This window comes from Mirounga angustirostris, unplaced genomic scaffold (genome assembly GCF_029215605.1).
Source record: "Mirounga angustirostris isolate CCGP_5_RB_7025 unplaced genomic scaffold, mMirAng1.0.hap1 SCAF_7, whole genome shotgun sequence".
Taxonomy (NCBI): Eukaryota; Metazoa; Chordata; class Mammalia; order Carnivora; family Phocidae; genus Mirounga; species Mirounga angustirostris.
This window is the reverse complement of record NW_026991715.1, coordinates 31094795-31117474: the sequence shown is the minus strand read 5'-3', so window position 1 is coordinate 31117474 and position 22680 is coordinate 31094795. Positions and strand designations below refer to the sequence as shown.

The 22680-nt window shown below is 39.3% G+C and overlaps 1 protein-coding gene across 1 annotated transcript in view; it reads left to right on the top strand.

Moving 5' to 3' along the window:
* The window catches only part of SPOCK1 (SPARC (osteonectin), cwcv and kazal like domains proteoglycan 1), a 180492-nt gene extending 170173 nt beyond the window's left edge, over positions 1-10319 (top strand). The window contains exons 8-10 of the mRNA XM_064595652.1: positions 9516-9653; positions 9705-9803; positions 10129-10319. Coding sequence (XP_064451722.1) covers positions 9516-9653; positions 9705-9803; positions 10129-10319 — 428 coding nt within the window. The remainder of the gene's footprint in view (positions 1-9515; positions 9654-9704; positions 9804-10128) is intronic.
* The last annotated feature ends 12361 nt before the right edge of the window (positions 10320-22680 follow it).

Sequence of the window (22680 nt, the reverse complement as noted above, 5' to 3'; positions counted from 1 at the left end):
GGAGAAACAACTCAGAATCCATGAAAATAGAATCAGAGAAATAAGTGACACCATGAAGTGTTCCAATGTCAGAATAATTGGAATCCCGGGGGGGTGGAGAGAGAGAGAGGACTAGAAGATGTATTTGAGCAAATCGTAGCTGAGAACTTCCCTAATCTGGGGAATGAAACAAACACTCGCATCCTAGAGGCAGAGCGGACCCACTCCCAAGATCAAGGAAAACAGGCCAACACCCTGGCATGTAATAGTAAAACTTGCAAATCTTAGAACCAAGGAAACCATCTTAAGGGCAGTTAGGGGGAAGAGATTCCTTACATACAGAGGGAGGAACATCAGAATAACATCAGACCTATCCACAGAGACCTGGCAAGCCAGAAAGGCCTGGCAAGACATATTGAGAGTAGTAAATGAGAAGAACATGCAGCCAAGAATACTTTACCCCGCAAGGCTGTCATTTAGAATGGATGGAGAGATGCAGAGCTTCCATGACCAGCAGAAACTGAAAGAATATGTGACCACTAAGCTGGCCCTGCAAGAAATATTAAGGGGGTTTCTATAAAAGAAGAAAGACCCCAAGAGTGATATACAACAAAAATTTAAAGGGACAATCTATACATGTCTTCACAGACATGATGACAATTAATTCATGTCTTTCAATAATCACTCTCAACGTGAATGGCCTAAATGCTCCCATAAAAAGGCACAGGGTTGCAGACTGGATAAAAAGACAGGACCCATCCATATGCTGCCTACAAGAGACTCATTTTGAACCTAAAGATACATTCAGACTGAAAGTGAAGGGATGGAGATTCATCTTCCATGCCAGCGGACCTCAAAGCTGGGGTTGCAATTCTTATATCAGACAAATTAGATTTAAAACTAAAGTCTGTAATTAGAGACACAGAAGGACACTATATCATTCATGAAGGGTCTATCCAACAAGAAGATCTAACAATTGTAAATATCTATGCCCCCAACATGGGAGCAGCCATCTACATAAGCCAACTGTTAACCAAAATAAAGAGTCATATCGATAACAATACATTAATTGTAGGAGACCTCAATACTCCACTCTCAGCAATGGACAGATCATCTAAGCAGAAAATCAACAAGGAAACAAGAGCTTTGAATGATACATTGGACCAGATGGACCTCATAGATATTTACAGAGCATTCCACCCTAAAACAACAGAATATTCATTCTTCTTCTTTTCTTTTTTTTTTTTTTTGATTTTATTTATTTGACAGAGAGAGACACAGCAAGAGAGGAAACACAAGCAGGGGGAGTGGGAGAGGGAGAAGCAGGCTTCCCACCGAGCAGGGAGCCCGATGCAGAGCTCGATCCCAGGACCCTAGGATCACGACCCGAGCCGAAGGCAGACGCTTAATGACTGAGCCAGCCAGGCGCCCCCAGAATATTCATTCTTCTTGAGCATGCATGGAACTTTGTCCAGAATAGACCACATACTGGGTCATAAATCAGGTCCCAACCGATACCAAAAGACTGAAATTATTCCCTGCATATTCTCAGACCACAAGGCTTTAAAACTGGAACTCAATCACAAGAAAAAATTTGGCTGAAATTCAAACACTTGGAAGCTAAAGACCACTCTGCTCAAGAATGTTTGGGTCAACCAAGAAATCAAAGAAGAACTTAAACAATTCATGGAAATCAATGAGAACGAAAACACATCGGTCCAAAACGTATGGGATACTACAAAGGTGGTCCTAAGGGGGAATACATAGCCATCCAAGCCTCACTCAAAAAAATAGAAAAATCCTGAATTCACCAACTAACTCTACACCTTAAAGAACTAGAGAAAAAGCAACAAATGATGCCCAAGCCATGCATTAGAAGAGAAATAATTAAAATTAGAGCAGAAATCAATGAATTAGAATCCAGAAACATAGTAGATCAGATCAACGAAACCAGAAGTTGGTTCTTCGAAAGAATTAATAAGATCAATAAACCACTGGCCAGACTTATCCAAAAGAAAAGAGAAAGGACTCAAATTAATAAAATTATGAATGAAAGGGGGCAGATCACGACTAACACCAAGGAAATAGAAACAATCATTAGAAATTATTATCAACAACTCTATGCCAATAAACTGAGCAATCTGGATGAAATGGAGGCCTTCCTGGAAACCTATAAGCTGCCAAAACTGAAACAGGAAGAAATTGACAACCTGAATAGGCCAATAACCAGTAATGAGATTGAAGCAGTGATCAAAAACCTCCCAAAAAACAAGAGTCCAGGGCCTGATGAATTCCCTGGGGAATTCTACCAAACATTCAAAGAAGAAATAATACGTATTCTACTGAAGCTGTTTCAAAAAATAGAAACAGAAGGAAAACTTCCAAACTCATTCTGTGAGGCCAGCATTATCTTAATCCCCAAACCAGGCAAAGACCCCATCAGAAAGGAGAATTTCAGACCGATATCCCTGATGAATATGGATTCCAAAATCCTCAACAAAATCCTAGCTAATAGGTTCCAACAATACATTAAAAGGATCATCCACCACGACCAAGTGGGATTTATCTCCGGGATGCAAGTGTGGTTCAACATTCGCAAATCAATCAATGTGATAGAACACATTAATAAGAGGAGGGAGAAGAACCATATGGTCCTCTCAGTTGATGCAGAAAAAGCATTTGACAAAATACAACATCCTCTCCTGATTAAAACTCTTCAGAGTATAGAGATAGAAGGAACACTCCTCAAGTTCATAAAATCCATCTATGAAAAACCCACAGCAAATATCATCCTCAATGGGGAAAAGCTGAGAGTCTTTCCCTTAAGATCAGGAACATGTCAAGGATGCCCACTCTCGCTCTATTGTTCAACATAGTACGAGAAGTCCTAGCAACAGCAATCAGACAACAAAAAGAAATAAAAGGTATTCAAATTAGCAAAGAAGTCAAACTCTCTTTTCGCAGATGACATGATACTTTATGTGGAAAGCCCAAAAGGCTCCACCCCCAAATTACTAGAACTCATACAGCAATTCAGTAATGTTGCAGGATACAAAATCAATGCACAGAAATCAGTTACTTTCTTATACACTAACAATGCAACTGTAGAAAGAGAAATTAGAGAAATGATTCCATTTACAATAGCACCAAAAACCATAAGATACCTCGGAAGAAACCTAACCAAAGAGGTAAAGGATCTATACTCTAGGAACTACAAAACACTCATGAAAGAAATTGAAGAAGACACAAAAAGATGGAAAAATATTCCATGCTCATGGATCGGAAGAATAAACATTGTTAAAATGTCTATGCTACCCAGAGCAATCTATACTTTCAATGCCATCCCGATCAAAATTCCAATGACATTTTTCAAAGTGCTGGAACAAACAATCCTAAAATTTGTATGGAATCAGAAAAGACCCTGAATCGCCAAGGAAATGTTGAAAAAGAAAAACAAAGCTGGGGGCATCATGTTGCCCGATTTCAAGCTATATTACAGAGCTGTGATCACCAAGACAGCATGGTACTGTCACAAAAACAGACATATAGACCAATGGAACAGAAGAGAGAGCCCACATATGGACCCTCAACTCTATGGTCAAATAATCTTTGACAAAGCAGGAAAAAACATGCAATGGAAAAAAGACAGTCTCTTCAATAAATGGTGCTTGGAAAATTGGACAGCCACATGCAGAAGAATGAAACTCGACCATTCTCTAACACCATACACAAAGATAAACTCAAAGTGGATGAAAGACCTCAATGTGATACAGGAATCCATCAAAATCCTAGAGGAGAACATAGGCAGTAACCTCTTTGACATCGGCCACAGCAACTTCTTTCAAGATACAGCTCCAAAAGCTAGTGAAACAAAAGAAAAATGAACTTTTGGGACTTCATCAAGATAAAAAGCTTCTGCACAGCAAAGGAAAAAGTCAACAAAACAAAGAGGCAACCCACAGAATGGGAGAAGATATTTGTAAATGACGCCACAGATAAAGGGCTGGTATCCAAGATCTGTAAGAACTTCTCAAACTCAACACCCGAAAAAACAAATAATCAAGTCAAAAAGTGGGCAGAAGATATGAAAAGGCACTTCTCTGAAGAAGACATACAAATGGTTAACAGACACATGAAAAAATGTTCATCATCATTAGCCATCAGGGAAATTCAAATCAAAACCACACTGAGATACCACCTTACACCAGTTAGAATGGCAAAAATGGACAGGTAAAGAAACCACAAATGTTGCAGAGGTTGTGGAGAAAGGGGAACCCTATTACACTGTTGGTGGGAATGCAAGTTGGTACAGCCACTTTGGAAAACAGTGTGGCGGTTCCTCAAAAAGTTAAAAATAGAGCTACCCTATGACCCAGCAATTGCACTACTGTTTACCCCAAAGACACAGATGTAGTGAAAAGAAGGGCCATATGCACCCCAACGTTCATAGCAGCAATGTCCGCAATAGCCAAACTGTGGAAAGAGCCAAGATGCCCTTCAACAGGTGAATGGATAAAGATGTGGTCCACATATACAATGGAATATTACTCAGCCATTAGAAAGGATGAATACCCGACTTTTACATCAACATGGATGGGACTGGAGGAGATTATGCTAAGTGAAATTAGTCAAGCAGAGAAAGTCAATTATCATATGGTTTCACTTATTTGTGGAACATAAGGAATAGCATGGAGGACATTAGGAGAAGAAAGGGAAAAATGAAGTGGGAGGGAATTGGAGGGAGAGATGAACCATGAGAGACTATGGACCCTGAGAGACAAACAGGGTTTTAGAGGGGAGGAGGGAGGGGGATTGGTTAGCCCAGTGATGGGTATTAAGGAGTGCACGTACTGCATGGAGCACTGGGTGTTATACGAAAACAATGGATCATGGATCACCACATCAAAAATTAATGATGTATACTGGGCGCCTGGGTGGCTCAGTTGGTTAAGCGACTGCCTTCGGCTCAGGTCATGATCCTGGAGTCCCAGGATCGAGTCCCGCATCGGGCTCCCTGCTCCGCAGGGAGCCTGCTTCTCCCTCTGACCCTCCCCCCTCTCATGTGCTCTCTGTCTCTCTCATTCTCTCTGTCTCAAATAAATAAATAAAATCTTTAAAAAAAAATTAATGATGTATAGTGACTAACATAACATAATAAAATTAAAAAAGAAAAAGAAAAAGAAAAAAGAAATAAAGCTTAAACCCAGCAGGAGAAGAGAAATAACAAAGATCAGAGCAGAAATCAATGAAATAGAAACCAAAAGAACAGAACAGATCAACGAAACTGGGAGTTGGTTCTTTGAAAGAATTAGTAAGTTTGATAAACCCCTGGCCAGACTTACCAAAAAGAAAAATGACCCAAATAAATAAAATCATGAATGAAAGAGGAGATCACAACCAACACCAAAGAAATACAAACAATTACAAGAACATATTATGAGCAACTATATGCCAGCAAATTACAGAATCTGGAAGAAATGGGTGCATTCCTAGAGATGTATAAACTACCAAAATTGAACCAGGAAGAAACAGAAAACCTGAACAGAGCCATAACCACTAAGGAAACTGAAACAGAAATCAAAAATCTCCTAACAAACAAGAGGCCAGGGCCAGATGGCTTCCCCAGGGAAATTGTACCAAACATTTAAAGAAGAATTAATACCTATTCTTCTGAAACTGTTCCAAAAAAATAGAAATGGAAGGAAAACTTCCAAACTCGTTTTATGAGGCCAGCATTACCTTGATCCCCAAACCAGACAAAGACCCCCATCAAAAAGGAGAATTACAGACCAATATCCCTGATGAACATGGATGCAAAAATTCTCACCAAAATATTAGCCAGTAGGATCCAACAGTACATTTAAAGGATCATTCACCACGACCAAGTGGGATTTATCCCTGGGCTGCAAGGTTGGTTCAACATCCACAAATCAATCAGCGTGATACAATACGTTAATAAAAAAAAGAACAAGAACCATATGATCCTCTCAATAGATGCAGAAAAAGCATTTGACAAAGTACAGCATCCTTTCTTGATTAAAACTCTTTACAGTGTAGGGATAGAGGGTACATACCTTAATATCATAAAAGCCATCTATGGAAAGCCCACAGTGAATATCATTCTCAATGGGGAAAAACTGAGAGCTTTCCCCCTAAGGTCAGGAACGTGGCAGGGATGTCCACTATCACCAATGCTATTCAATATAGTACTAGAAGTCCTAGCCACAGCAACCAGACAACAAAAAGAAATCAAAGGCATCCAAATTGGCAAAGAAGAAGTCAAACTCTCACTCTTTGCAGATGATATGATACTTTATGTGGAAAACCCAAAAGACTCCACCCCAAAACTGCTAGAACTCATACAGGAATTCAGTCAAGTGGCAGGATATAAAATCAGTGCACAGAAATCAGTGGCATTCCTATACACCAACAGCAAGACAAAAGAAAGAGAAATTAAGGAGTCGATCCCATTTACAATTGCATCCAAAACCATAATATACCTAGGAATAAGTCTAACCAAAGAGGCAAAGAATCTGTACTCAGAAAACTGTAAAATACTCATGAAAGAAATTGAGGAAGACATAAAGAAATGGGAGAGTGTTCCATGCTCATGGATTGGAAGAACAAATATTGTGAAGATGTCAATGCTACCTAGAGCAATCTACACATTTAATGCAATGCCTATCAAAATACCATCCACTTTTTTAAACGAAATGGAACAAATAATCCTTAAATTGGTATGGAACCAGAAAAGACCCCGCATAGCCAGAGGAATGTTGAAAAAGAAAAGCAAAGCTGGGGGCACCACAATGCCTGACTTCAAGCTCTATTACAAAGCTGTCATCATCAAGACAGTATGGTACTGGCACAAAAACAGACACATAGATCAATGGAACAGAATAGAGAGCCCAGAAATGGACCCTCAACTCTATGGTCAACTCATCTTTGACAAAGCAGGAAAGAATGTCCAATGGAAAAAAGACAGTGTCTTCAACAAATGGTGTTGGGAAAATTGGACAGCCACATGCTGAAGAATGAAATTGGACCATTTCCTTACACCACACACAAAAACAGACTCAAAATGGATGAAAGACCTCAATGTGAGACAGGAGTCCATCAAAATCCTAAAGGAGGACACAGGCAGCAACCTCTTTGACCTCAGCGCAGCAACTTCTTCCTAGAAACATCGCCAAAGGCAAGGGAAGCAAGGGCAAAAATGAACTATTGGGACTTCATCAAGATAAAAAGCTTTTGCACAGCAAAGGAAACAGTCAAGAAAACCAAAAGACAACTGACAGAATGGGGGAAGATATTTGCAAATGACATATCAGATAAAGGGCTAGTATCCAAATCTATACAGAACTTATGAAACTTAACACCCAAAGAACAAATGATCCAATCAAGAAATGGGCAGAAGACATGAACAGACATTTCTCCAAAGAAGACATCCAAATGGCCAACAGACACATGAAAACGTGCTCAACATCGCTCAGCATCAGGGAAATCCAAATCAAAACCTCAATGAGATACCACCTCACACCAGTCAGAATGGCTTAAATTAACAAGTCAGGAAATGACAGATGTTGGCGGAGATGCAGAGAAAGGCGAACCCTCCTACGCTGTTGGTGGGAATGCAAGCTGGTGCAGCCACTCTGGGAAACAGAATGGAGGTTCCTCAAAAAGTTGAAAATAGAGCTACCCTACGACCCAGCAATTGCACCACTGGGTATTTACCCCAAAGATACAAATGTAGGGATCCGAAGAGGTACATGCACCCTGATGTTTATAGCAGCAATGTCCACAATAGCCAAACTATGGAAAGAGCCAAGATGTCCATTGACAGATGAATGGATAAAGAAGATATGGTGTATATATACAATGGAATATTATGCAGCCATCAAAAAAACTGAAATCTTGCCATTTGCAATGGTGTGGATGGAACTAGAGGGTATTATGCTAAGCGAAATAAGTCAATCAGAGAAAGACATGTATCATATGATCTCACGGATATGAGGAATTCTTAATCTCAGGAAACAAACTGAGGGTTGCTGGAGTGGTGGGGGGTGGGAGGGATGGGGTGTCTGGGTGATAGACATTGGGGAGGGTATGTGCTATGGTGAGCACTGTGAATTGTGTAAGACTGTTGAATCACAGACCTGTACCTCTGAAACAAATAATACATATGTTAAAAAAAAAAAGAAGATAGTAGGAAGGGAGGAATGAAGGGGGGAAATCGGTGGGGGAGATGAACCATGAGAGACTATGGTCTCTGAGAAAGAAAATGAGGGTTCTAGAGGGGAGGGGGGTGGGGGGATGGGTTAGCCTAGTGATGGGTATTAAAAGGGCACATACTGAATGGAGCACTGGGTGTTATACACAAACAATGACTTATGGAACACTACATCAAAAACTAATGATGTGGGGCGCCTGGGTGGCTCAGTTGGTTAAGTGACTGCCTTCGGCTCAGGTCATGATCCTGGAGTCCCGGGATCGAGTCCCGCATCAGGCTCTCTGCTCGGCAGGGAGTCTGCTTCTCCCTCTGACCCTTCTCCCTCTCATGCTCTCTGTCTCTCATTCTCTCTCTCAAATAAATAAATAAAATGTTTAAAAAAAAAAAACTGATGTAATGTATGGTGATTAACATAACATAATAAAATAAATTTTTTTTTAAAAAACTACCATATAATCCAGCAATTCCACTTCTCAGAAAGCTGCACCCACATGATCATGGCAGTGTTATTTAAAATAGCCAAGATATAGAAACATATCTTGTTATATGTTATAAAGAAATTAGTGTGTGTGTTTGTATACAAAATAGACTACTGTATACCATAAAAGAGAAGGAAGGCCTGCCAATTGTGACAACATGGAATGACCTTGAAGACAAGATGCTAAGTGAAGTCAGTCAGACAACTAGCATATGATCTGGAACCCAAAACAACAACTCAGAGGAAAGGACATCCAACTGGTGGTTACCATAGGTAGGGAGAATTGGAGGAAGGTGGTCAAAAGGTACAAACTTCGAGTTGTAAGACAAGTACGTACCAGGAATTTAATGTACAGCATGAGGACCATAGACAACACTGCTGTATGGAACATATCAAAGTTGTTAGTAGTAAATCCTAAGAGTTCTCATCGCAAAGGAAAGACAGATGTTAATTACACTTCAGTAATCATTTGACAGCATATGTAAGTCAAATTGTGCTGTGCACTGCACATTCCATGGTGCTACATCTCACTCCTAGCTCCATAAAACTGGGAAACGGTAAAGAAATTGTTACTAAGAGTAGTACCCATTCATATTTTAAAGGGAAAAATAAGAACTCACCCAAGAAGGGATCCTGTCTCACCTTGAGCCAATCCAGGACCCTGTAGATCTCGACTAAGTAATCACCAGCCACTGCTTTCCCCCCCCGCTAGCTCTGCAGGAAATCCCATCTGATGTGCTAAGCCCTCTCCTCTCGGGGAGGGGGGGGGGGCATTAACCCTGAGTACCCGTGCACGTCTGATTCAAACTGGACTGTTTCCCCCCTCAGGAGCATTCATCCCTCGGTGCAACGAGGAGGGCTATTACAAAGCCACACAATGCCACGGCAGCACTGGGCAGTGCTGGTGTGTGGATAAATACGGCAACGAGCTGGCCGGCTCCAGGAAACAGGGCGCCGTGAGCTGCGGTGAGTAGGGCCCTCTGCGTCAGCCCCACAGTGACCTCTGTTGACTGGCAGGTGTTGACCGTATAAAGATCTGGGCAGAAGAATCTCGAGACGTATCTGTGGTCTACAGTGAACAAGTTTACAGTGGAGACGCATTCACCCTGAAATCACGTGAGATTAGGCGTAGCTAGCTTTATGAGTGGCAGGAACTCCCCGTGACCGGGGGATTGGATCACATTTTTTGACAAAGAATGACTTCGATAAACCTCCCAAGGTTCCACCAAGAAGGCAGAAGCATCTCCAGACCTCCGGGGTTCACAAAGCTTTCAGCCTATGCCACGTTGACGAACCCCATCCAGGCAGAGATGCTCTAATATTCAGAGAGTAAATTGCATGCTTTCTCCCTACACTTAAGTCGCATGAAAAGGAACCACTCCGATGGTCCAGAGGTATAAGCAGCAACTAACCTCCCATCTTTTCTTCCTTCTTCTTTCAGAAGAGGAGCAGGAGACTTCAGGGGATTTTGGCAGTGGCGGCTCTGTGGTCCTGCTAGATGACCTAGAGGATGAGCGGGAGCTGGGACCAAAGGACACATTGGGGAAGCTGAGGGTGCACACCCGGGCAGTGACAGAGGATGATGAGGATGAGGACGACGACAAAGAGGACGAGGTGGGCTACATATGGTAGTCCCCACGAGGAAGAGGACACGAGGTTTGCACAGAATTGCAAGTCACTTCCTACTCCTGCATTTGTATCTAAGACTCCACAGCACCAAGGCCTCTTCTCCATTGTTGCTCTCTGTACCTGACCCGAGGTTTGGAAGACCACTCCTTGTCCCCAGAGCATTCTGGTCTTGCATACAGTTGTGTGGGAAGAAGGGTGTTGTGTTTTGTTTTTTTAGACAGGGAAGCGGCTGTCTCAATTAAAGCCTCCTTCCCTCCCGTGAGATTTTTGCAATGAGCATGTGATGTATGTGGGATTCTGACTGTGCAGGGAGCCCCCACCTTGTAAACGTCCAAGATGCTTTTCGATTACCCACACCAGTGGTCATTCCAGCATGGTTCCCGGCCTTCCGGTGTCTAAGTGCTTTTCTTGTGTCCTGTAGATGTCGTGGAAAACACACCACACTGTACTTTCTTCTGCCCTATCCCCACCACCCCTCGTGTTAATAATTAAAAATTAGTTTTTCATATCACTATCTGGCTTCCTACAAACAACAGCCTTAATTCAGTCAAGAGTTCCTTCGGGGAATTGATTTCCTTTATTAACAAGGGTGTCTGGATGCTCCTCTGTACATGCATAAAGATGTCTGTGTGTACAGAGTAGATTGTGTGTACAAGACCACACACACACCACTCAGAAAAAGCGCTTCAGGATCTTCTAGAAACTCATTTGAAAAACAGTTATAAATTTGTCAGCTGTCCAGACCTGGATCAGAATTTCTGGAATAAGAAATCAGTATCAGAAGTCCTTTCTTTGCACTAAGAGTTAGCACTTGTAGCCTGCAGGCTGAGGAGGTTCCTTTCCCTATGCATTAGGAGAGTCACGGGAAGCCCTTTGATTTGGCTAAGCCTCTGTCCGCCTAAATCACTTTCCTTGCAGAAGCCATGAGACTCCCACATGGGCAACTTCACAAGCCATCTTTTTCATTTCAGCTCAAAGCGTCCCCCCCACCCCCGCCCCCAGGGCTGCAGCAATCCTGTCTGCCACAGGTTCTCACTTTCCCTGCCGACGCAAGGGCTTTTCCCAAGGCATGGATACACATCCTCTGCTCCCTGAGATGACAATACCACAGTGTTCCTTTGCAGAAGAAAATTCAGGATTCTTAATCTCATGTTTTGCTTTGCCCCATTTCTATCCACAAATCATAGCGAGGGTACACAAGCTGTACAGATTTTATACCACTCATCATTTATTTAAAAAAATCCCAAAGGGAGGCTAAAAAGAACTTCATCATAGCGCCTAGAAGCTAGGTTGGATTTCTAAGAGCTACTCCTGAAGCAAGCCCTCCACCAGTGTTTCTTTTCCCTAAGTAAGCTCATGATTACAGTCTGTCTCTGAATTTGGTAGGGTCAGCCTCTCTATTGTTTTAAGGATTTCTGTCCCTATCAAGCTGGCTCAGATACAAGCACCAAAGAGTAGTCTTCGAAGTGAGTGGCCCCATTTAGTCCAGTACTTCAGACCCTTAAGCTCCTGTCCTACCTGGTTTCCAATTACCTGTGACCCTCATCAGCCCCCCAGCAAGGCTCTGTGGCCCACGTTGGTTTATCTTCCTTTCCTCCTGAGCTCCAGCCCGTCCATAAGACAACCACATAAACTCAGGCAAAAAAATATACTCAGCCAAACCATGGTCATAGCGGCAGCTGACCAACACCTACCCTCTCAAATTGACCATATATTTGTATTTTACCAAGCTGCCTTCAAACCAGCATTTTGCAGCCCTAGCATTGGCCACGGTGGCATCATTCCTAGACTTAGTCTCAGATGGGAAATGAACATACGTGATACAGTCAACTTCTTTGGCCTGATAGACACGGGTACCACCAGGACCCTAGGTAGAGAACAGAGGCAAGCTCTGTATTGGGATGTCAACTCCATCACCTCTCTTTCAATTGTTTTTCTTCACTTGAACAAAACACTGAGATGGTAATTTAGAAAACAGGTGCTTAACTGCAGCTAAATTATAATAGAGTATATAAAAGAATCAAGACATATTAAAAATTTTCAGTTTAGACCATCAAAGAAAACCATCGTTACTGTCTCCTCTGAGCTTGGAAAAATGCACAAGAGAACAAATTAAAAGCGACAAATTGATTTCACTCAGAAAAACTTCCAGGAACAGAGAACCACTGATTCTAATTTGCCTAATTATCTTATGACAAGTATCAAATTAAGATGACACTTAAAGATTCTTAGCATTAACTTAATGGTGGAGAAGAGTGGGCTCAGCAGTCAGTTCCCAGTAAGGTAACAAGATGCTCGTTTTCAAAGATATTCCAGGAAGATGTTTTGAATCATTAAAATAGTAAATAAAAAGCCCTCCTAAGACTGGGACCCCAAATCAATGGAGCAACATTAATACCACTTTTCATGCCTCACTTTGGCATGACAGCATTAGATTTTTAAAGGGCTTTACTACTTTTCACAAGTACTAAAGATTTGATTTTCTAGTTACCTTATCTTTAGAAGTAGAATTTGTGATTTCCCCTTTTTGGGCAGGAGTCCTTTTGTTAGCAACTAAGTATACATAAAAATCTTGATTAAACAAAAATAGTACCATGATAATCCATCCCCATTTTTGAGACAGGTATTGAACTGAATCCTCACTCATTTCTGGAAACTCTCTAGTAAATAGCACTTATTCTTATTCCACACATGGTTCTTTTATTTAATACTGTTTCCTCAGCATCCACCTTAAATCCCAAATTTTCTTTCACCATGGTTAGTTGTCTGCCATAATAATGTCTTTTTGTTTCCACAGATATTCTAGGCATGGGAATACCTTACTACTCAATCTGAGATTTTGTTATCAGTTTCCCCTTCTTTATGCCCATTTCCCCACACCCAGCAGTGAATGACTATGTGTCTGTCCAGGTCTGCCCCTCTACTTTTCCCAGAATGCCACACTTTTTCCCCCCCCACCTTGACCACATTGTACAGTAACATCTAAGAGCCCTTTCTACAGTGGGTGGTTTTGGTCTTTTTATACCTTTTTCTCAAAGTTACTGTTTGTCCCTGTTCAATGTGTAGCATTGTAATGAGAGCCCACCAAATCCTGAGTGTCATTTTGTTGTCCCTATTGTAGATGAAATAGTGATGTAGAAAAATCTAGTAAATTCTGAATGCTTTTCCATGTAGACTTCTCTGGAATGTGAACACGACTCTTTGGTTAATAGTAAATGCTTAACTGTAGTCCTGAGTAGGTGCATTTCTGTCTGTCTCAATAAATTTTGATTTGTCTGCAACACCCGAGTGTTGGTATTTTCTTAGCCTGCATGTCATCTCACCAAGCCATGTCCACACTCAATCTCTGGAGAACAAACAGCATGGGCAGACAGAGGGGACTGCCAGTACGGACCCCTCCTTCAAGGCTCCTGTACATGGCAAAGGAGGTAGACCAGCTGGTGGTCCACCCTGTCTTTGCCCCTCTCTCAACACACCCTGTGCCCACGCAGTCTAGAACCACATCACCTAACCCTTGTGTTAGCTGCTTTCACTCTTTGAGGCTTCCACTTTGTTACTTCGTTTTTACCTATTAGATCTCTGTGTTGTCATCCTGTTGACAACCTTAAGCTTTTCCAGTTCTTCCTATTCTTTCCCTCCCATTAGTTATTCTCCAATTCTCCTAAAAAAAAAAAAAAAAAAAAAAAAAAAGAAAGAAAGAAAGAAATTCTCCTTTACAGGGGATTCTGAATTTTCCAGAGGCTTGTCAAACATCAGAAAGCCCCCAAATTGGAAAAGGAATGATTTCCTTTCCAGCTTCAGCCACATTCAGGCCAGTGTGCCTATGACTTAATTATACCCTGAGTGAGTCATTTCACCAGAAGCTGAGGCAGTCACTTCCTTATGAATAATTCTGTTCCTTTACCGCATGGAATAGATTTTACAGACAATTTGTAGATTGACAGTTCAGGGAAAGGTGCTTCACAAGTCCACGAAATAACTAATGTCAGGAGAACAATGACCAATATGAAGCCTCCAGGGTAGTTACAGGATCATTAAAGAAAAGTTGGCATTTGTGGATACTCTCCAAATTCATCTCAAATCAGCACCGTTGTGCAGGTCAACTATCTCAACTATCACACTTTTCCTCCAGCTATGACTTCACAGATGCCACGGGGGTTTGTTTAAAGGTCCAGGACCAAACGAAGGCGAACCTGAAGCCAGGGTTCCAGCTTTGGTAATACAGTGTAAGCAAAACGGTCACTGCACCTTCTCACAATGCTCACTCATTTGTAAGATGTGCTTGGGCAAATTGATTCAAGGAAGGAGGAAGATTTTAAAATGTATTCACTCTGCAAGCCTTTATAGATTTATTAGCAGATTTATAGATTTATAGATGAGTATGTGTTGGATTGATGAATGTCACTATGGACAGGCACCACATTGAGTTCTAGGAATATGAATGTGAATAAAACGTGGTTGCTGCTCTGTAAAGTTACCTCCTTGATAACTTCTCTGGCCCACTTCTCTTTGACTTTACCTGCTTTCTCTGGACAGTATTATGTATGCCACTGGTTTCAATCATCTCCTCTTCTCTGAGAAGCCCCCAATCTATAGTCTGAGTGTACATTTTGACTCCCACTCCATTCTGAGGCATCACCTGCTATTTACATAATTCTACCTGAATTTCCCACTAACAATTTCAAACCTTAAACAATGAAAATGACAAAACGAAATCCACCGTGAATATGCCTACGGCAGCACGAGTCAGCATGGCTGTTCTAACAGACATGAGCCATAAAGGAAAGGGTTGATAATTTTTTCCATCAAAATTAATAACATAAACAAACTGAAAAGATAAACAAGACACCAAAGAAGATATTGGTGACATAAAACGGATGAAGGATTAGGATATAAATTTTTTTAAGCTCCTAAATCCCTAAGAGAAAGCCCAACAGACTAATGGGGAAAAGATAAAAATAAACAATTCACAGAAGACAAATTGCAAGGAAACCAAGCCTAACCTCACTGATGATCAGACAAACACAAATTAAGACAAGGATCTATCATTTTTCACTCCAAAAAATCATGTCAAGTGTTGATGAGAATGTGGCATAAAGAACACTTGCACACCATACAGTCAGAACACCCACATGGAGGGCAGTTTGGCAACAGCTATCAAAATAAGAATATATACTGTAGGACCCAGTAATTCCACTTCTCAGTAACTACTAGAGGGGGGAAAATCACGTAATTTACAAAGAACATGGAAATGTGTATCCATTGCAACATCACTGATAGGACAGGCAAACTGGGACAAAACTAAACATCCATCAATGGGCACACTTGGTGACTCTCTTCTGGAATACTATGCAACAGTCAACAAGAATGATGTAATTCATATGCACTGAGTTAGCAAAACTTCTACACTATCAGTTGTGTGGAGAAAAAAATTGGGGGTATGTAAAATACAGAGTATGTTCAATAACTAAAAGGCAATATTGTAAGTATGGAGGAGTACAGTACAAAGCCTGAAAGAACACACACTAAGCTGGTAATGGGGGTGACTCCTAAGAGCAGTATTGGGATTTTATTCAGCCCCATCTTCATGTTTCACAATTTTTTAAAAAAAATAACAGAACCAATATACTATAATGTCTTCCGTGATTTAGAAGTTTAATAATTTAAAAATAATTCATCAGCTTCCTCTTCACAATTCCTCCCTCTACATACCTTGACTTCAGGAACAGCATCAACATCTCTGACCTTCTCTCCCAACCTGTATTATGTCACTAGATTCTGTCTGTTCATCTTTCTAAATATCTTTTCATCTTTCTGTCACCACCGCTGTCATGATTCTGACCACCATCATCTTTCTCAATTGTACCAGGACTTTAACTAGTGATTCTGCTTTATCCTTACCCAACTCCAATCCATCTGGCATGTTGCTGCTGCCAGAGTAGTTTATTCTAAGGGAAATTCTAAATTTTATTCTAAAGTTTATTCTAAAGTAGTTTATCATGCCACTGCCCTACTTATTTTTTAAGGTCTCCCCTCACTTCTAAGACCTAATATGAACTACTTGACTTAGCAAACAAGCTCCTTTGTAATCAACTCTTTTCTATTTCTTTGTACCTTGCATTCCTCACTTCTCAAATTCTAATTATTTTTCCAAGCATTTCTACCCTTCTCTAGTTTCAGTCTATTTTCTTGATAGTTCCTTTACCTGGAATGCCTAGGGGACAGCTGTATTATTACTCCTCTGGGAACCTTTCTCAGTTGCTCCCAGCAGAACCAGATATTCCTCTTTTCTTCTAGCACTCTGTGTATCCCCAACATAGTGCCTTGTGTCATATCCAATTCTCTCATCAAGTATGAACTCTTTAAAATCAAGAGATGGAACCCTCCTACACTGTTGGTGGGCATGACGTCTGGTGCAGCCACTCTGGAAAACAGTATGGAGGTTCCTCAAAAAGTTGAAAATAGAGCTACCCTACGACCCAGCAATTGCACTACTAGGTATTTATCCAAAGGATACAAAAATGGTGATTTTAAGGGGTACATGCAGCCCAATGTTTAAAGCAGCAATGTCCACAATAGCCAGAATATGTAGAGGCCAGATGTCCATCGACAGATGAATGGACAAAGATGATGTGGTATACATACATATATGCAGTGGAATATTACTCAGCCATAAAAAAAGAATGAAATCTTGCCATTCGCAAAGACATGGATGGAACTAGAGGGCATTATGCTAAGTGAAATAAGTCAAAGAAAGATAAATACCACATGATTTCCCTCATATGTGGAATTTAAGAAACAAAACAAACATGGTCCTAGGAGAAGGGAAGGAAAAATTTAAAAAGATAAAAACAGGGAGGCAAACCAGAAGAGACTTAACTATCAGGAACAAACTGAGGGTTACTGGAGGGGTGGTGGGTGGGGGGGATAGGGTCATTGGATGATGGGCATTAAGGAGCACACTTGATGTAATGAGCACTGGGTGTTATATGCAAACGATGAATCACTAAATTCTACCCCTGAAACTAATAATAATAATTTTAAAAAGCAAGAGATGAAGCAAAATGGCAGAAGCAGCAGCTCCAAGGCTTCATTCTCCCACAGAAACATTTTAAAACACCCAAAACTAAGATAAATAAGTCTCTCTAAAAATTAAAAATTCTGCAGCATCCAAGTGGAACATCCAACCCACAAAAAGCTACATTCAAAATAGTAAGATATTTCATGGTGTTTTTGCTTGCCCAAGACCACTCTCTTCCCAGTGCAGCATGGTCTTAATCTAGAGCAGGTGGCAGCCCAATTCCCAATTCCATAAAGCACAAAGAGAAGAAAAAACAGTTTTTTGCAATATTCTAACCCATCTGGAGGCTGCCTAAAGGACTGGTCTCTGGGTTACCTAACTCAAATTCCAGACAGAGAGAAACAGCAAGCATTGCTCATGAAAGATGCAGGGGGATTACAGACCAGCAGATGCCTAGGACAGGAGATTATGGGTAAAGGCAGACAATAAGCCATCTAAGGCTCTGAAGAAAAGCTGAAACAAGACTCTTTGGGAAATTAAGACAGTCAAAAGCAGCTATGTACATGGGAGAGGGGAGTCACACACAGGCCCAGGAAAGATGTACAGTGAGGCAAGATACATGAGAAAACCTTACATTTTCACCTTGGGCTGATCCCAAATCTCAGACATGCCCAGTTAATTAGTCAAGGACTGCACTGGCACAGAGCTAGTCTTCAAAGACTGAGGGAGATGATTGTTTTTCTTAAATGCCCTAATTAAAAAAAAAAAAAGCATGGGTGCCTGGGTGCCTCAGTTGTTAAGCGTCTGCCTTTGGCTCAGGTCATGATCCCAGGGTCCTGGGATCAAGCCCCACATCAGGCTCCCCACTCAGCGGGAAGGCTGCCTCTCCCTCTCCCACTCCCCCTGCTTGTGTTCCTGCTTTATCTCTCTTTCTGTCAAATAAATAAATAAAATCTTTTTTTTTTTTTTTTTTAAAGCACAAAGTACATAAGCCATCAAGGCCCATTCAAAGGAAGAAAACAAAATGGCAGAAATTGTTCCTGGAGAAGCAAAGGCAATGGACTTACAGGCCAGAGGATTTAAAACAACTTAATAAATATGCTTGAATACCTAAAAGAAAACATGAACAAAAGACTATGAAAATCAGGAAAATGACAAATGAACAAGGAGAAATTGTAAAAAAGACCCAAATAGAAACTATGGAGCTGAAAAATACAGTAACTAAATACAAAAAAATCACTGTAAGAGTTTTAACAGCAGATCTGAGCAGGCAGGAAAAAATCTTTAAACTTGAAGATAAGACTTTTGAAAATATCAAGTCGGACAAACAGAAAGAAGAAAAATGAAGAAAAGCCAACAGAGCCAAAGGGATTTCTGGAACTCTGTGAAGTTGACCAATATACATAGTATGGTAATCTCAGAAGAAGAAGAGAGAAAACTGTAGAGAGACTATTTGAAGAAATAATGGCTGAAAATGTCCAAATTTGAGGAAAGCATGGATTTACATATCCAAGAAGCTCAATGAAACGGAAGTATAATAAATTTAAAAAGAGAAACACATCAAGATACATCATAATCAAATTTTCGAAAGTCAAAGCCAAAGAGAGTACTTTGAAGGAACAAGAAAATAGGGACTCATCACATATAAGCCATCGTTAGTGAGATTATCCGCAGATTTCCCAGCAGGAATTTTGGAGGCCAGAAAGCAGTGTCATAAAACTATTTAAAGTGGTGAAAGAAAGAAAATAAAACCTTGTCACCCAAGAATTCCTTAACAGGTAAAAATGTCCTTAAAAAAATGAGGAAGAAATTAAGATACTCTCAGATGAAAACTGAAGGGGTTCATTACCACTAGACCCATCTTACAAGAAGTGTTGAATGGAGTCCCTCAGGTTGACACAAAAGAATGCTAGACAGTAACCTAAAACAGTAAGATACAGGGTTCTCTGGCAAAGGTAAATACATGGGCAAATATTTTTTAAAAGTATTGTTGTAATTCTGGTTTGTAACACTTTTTTATTTTCTAAAAGATCTAAAAGACAAATGCATAAGAAGTCATTATAAAGCTATGATAATGGGTATGTAATATATAAAGATATAATTTGTGACAGTAATAACATAAAAGGGAAGGATGGAGCTCTAAGATTTTATATGCAACCGAAGTTGCTGTCAATTTAAAATAGATTTTTATTTAGGATGTTATATATAATCCCCATGTTGACTAGAAAATATTTGTAGAATATTCACAAAAGGAATTGAGATGAGAATCAAGATTTTACAAAATTTTTACAAAAATAAAATCAACTAAATACAAAAGAAGGCAGTAATGGAGGAAATTAAGCATAAAAAAGCTATTTGACATGCAGAAAACAAAATTTCAAGAGTTTTTCTCTGCCAGTAATTACTTTAAGTAGTCAATGGATTAAACTCCTCAGTCAAAAGGGATAGATTATTAGCAGAATGGATAAAAAAACAACAGTAATGACAAAACATGATATCTACAAATGACTCACTGGAGATATATAGACAAAAATAGTTTGAAATTGAAAAAATGGGAAAAGATAGTCCATAAAAACAATAACAAAAGAGAACAATGGTGGCTACACAGATATAAGAGACAATGTGATTAGAGAGTGATGAAAGGGTTAATTCGCCAAAACATCCGATTATAAACCCACAGATACCAAAAATAACACCACCAAAATAAATGAAAAATACTGGCATACTTGAAAGGAAAAATAAATAACTCTATAATAAATGGAGATTTCAGTAGCTTCCTTTGAATAATGGATAAAACCAGACAGTGTATCAGTTAGAAAGGACTTATACAACACTATAAGCCAACTAAACCTAAAAGACATGTACAGAATACTTTACGCAACAGCAGGAAAATATACATTTTCCTTACACATGCTCCAGAGTAGACCACATATGAAGATGAAAAACGAGGTGTATTGTTTTAAGACTTCAAATTGGATAAATTTTAAAAGATTCAAATCATACAAAGTATCTTTTCTGATCACATACAATGAAAATAGAAATCAGTGACAAAAAAACAGAAAATTAAAAAATATGTGAAATTAAACAACACACTCCTAAACAATCAATGAAGCAAATAAAAAATTTACAAAGGAAATTAGAAAAAATGAAAACATAACAAAATTTACAGGGTGCAATGATAGCAGGGCTAAGAGTGCAAATTATAGCTCTAAATGCTGATATTATTTACCAAAAGATCTTGAATCAACAACCTAACTTTACACCTTCATTAACTAGAAGAACAAAGTAAACCCAAAGCTAGCAGTTGGAAGGAAATAGAAGATTAGAACAGATATAAATAAAATAAAGAATAAAAAATACAGACTATCAACAACAACAAAAAAAGCTTTTCAAAAAGATTAACACAATTGACTAACAAAATTTAAATTGGCTAGGGGAAAAAAGAAGACTCAAATTACTAAAATTAGAAATGGAAGTGGGGGACATTACTACTGATTTTATAGAAATAAGAAGTATTATAAGAGAGTTGTGAACAACTGTATGCCAACAATTGAATAACTTAGATGAAATGGACAAATTCCTAGAAACACACAACCTCCCAAGACTGAATTATCAAGAAAAAGAAAATCTGAATAAACCTCTAACAAGTAAGGGTATTGAATCAGAAATCAAAAATCTTCCAACAAAGAAAAGCTCTGAATCACACTGGTGCACTGGTGAATTTCACCAAATATTTAAGGAAAAGTTAGCATCTGTCCTTCTCAAATTCTTTCCAAAACACTGAAGAGGAGAGAACACTTCTTAACTCAGTCTATGAGGCAAGCATAACCCTGATACCAAAGCCAGAAAAAGACACTACAAGAAAACCACAGACCAATATGCCTTACAGCTATTCATATAAAAATCCTCAAAAGAATATTAGCAAACCAAATTCAGAAACATATTAAAGATTTATAAGCCATGACTAAACCATTTATCCCTTAAATCCAAGATGTTCCACCATATAAAAATCAATCAACATAATGTACAATTAACAGAATGAAAGAAAAACAATCACATGATCATTTCAAATGATGCAGAAAAAATATCGATGAAATTTAACACTTTTTTTTAGATAAACACAGTCTATAAGAATAGAGGGAAACTACCTCAACATAATCAAGTCCACATATGAAAATCCCACAGCTAACATCAGATTCAATGATGAAAGACAAAGCTTTTAGTTTATGATCATGAACAAGACAAGGATGTCCACTTTCACCACTTCTATTCAACACAGTATTGGAAGTACTAACCAGAGCAATTAGGCAAGGAAAATTAACTAAAGACAACTAAATAGGAAAGAAAGAAGTAAAATTCTGTTTGCTGATGACATGATCTTAAATGCAGAAAACCTTAGAATATCCACAGGAAGCATTTAGAATAAAATAATTCAAGGAAACTGTAGAATACAAAATCAACCCACAAAAATCAGCTGTGTTTTCATACACTAACAATGAACAATTTGAAAAGGAAATTAACAATTTTATCTACAATAGCATCAAAAAGAATAAAATACTTAGGAGTAAACTTATCCAAGGAACAAAGACTTGCCACTGAAAGCTACAAAACATTGCCAAAAGACATTAAAGAAGACATAAGAAAAAAGAAAAACATTCAATGTTCATGGATTGGAAGACTTAATATAGTTAATATGTGAATATTACCCAAAGTGACCTAGAGTTTCAAAACAATCCATACGAACATCCCAAAGATGGTGGGGTTGTATTATTTTTTCAGAAACAGATAAATCTATCCCAAAATATACATGGAATCTCAGAAGACTGAATAGGCAAAACAATCTTGAAAAAGAAACAAGCTGGATTTACACCTCCTCATTTAAAAACATATTACAACGCCATGGGAATCAAAATAATGTGACACATATATAGAGAAATGGAATAGAATACAAAGCCCAGAAATAAACCCTTGCATGTATGTTTAAGTGATTTTTCTCTGAGGATGCCAATATTATTCAATGGGGAAAGAGAGTCTTTTAAACAAATGGTGATGGGAAAATTGGATATCCACTCGCAAAAAAATAAAGTTGGGTCTTTTCCATATACCATGTACAAATATTATCTCAAAATAGATCAAAAGCCTAAATAGAAGAGCTAAACCCATAAAACTCTTAAAACAGACGAGGAAAGTTTCCTGGCACTGGATTTGGCAACGATTTCTTGAATATGACACCAAAAGGCACAGACAACAAGAGAAAAAACATAAAAAGGACTTCATCAAAACAACATTTTGTGCACCAAGTGATATTATCAACTGAGTGAAAAGGCAACCCATGGAATGGGA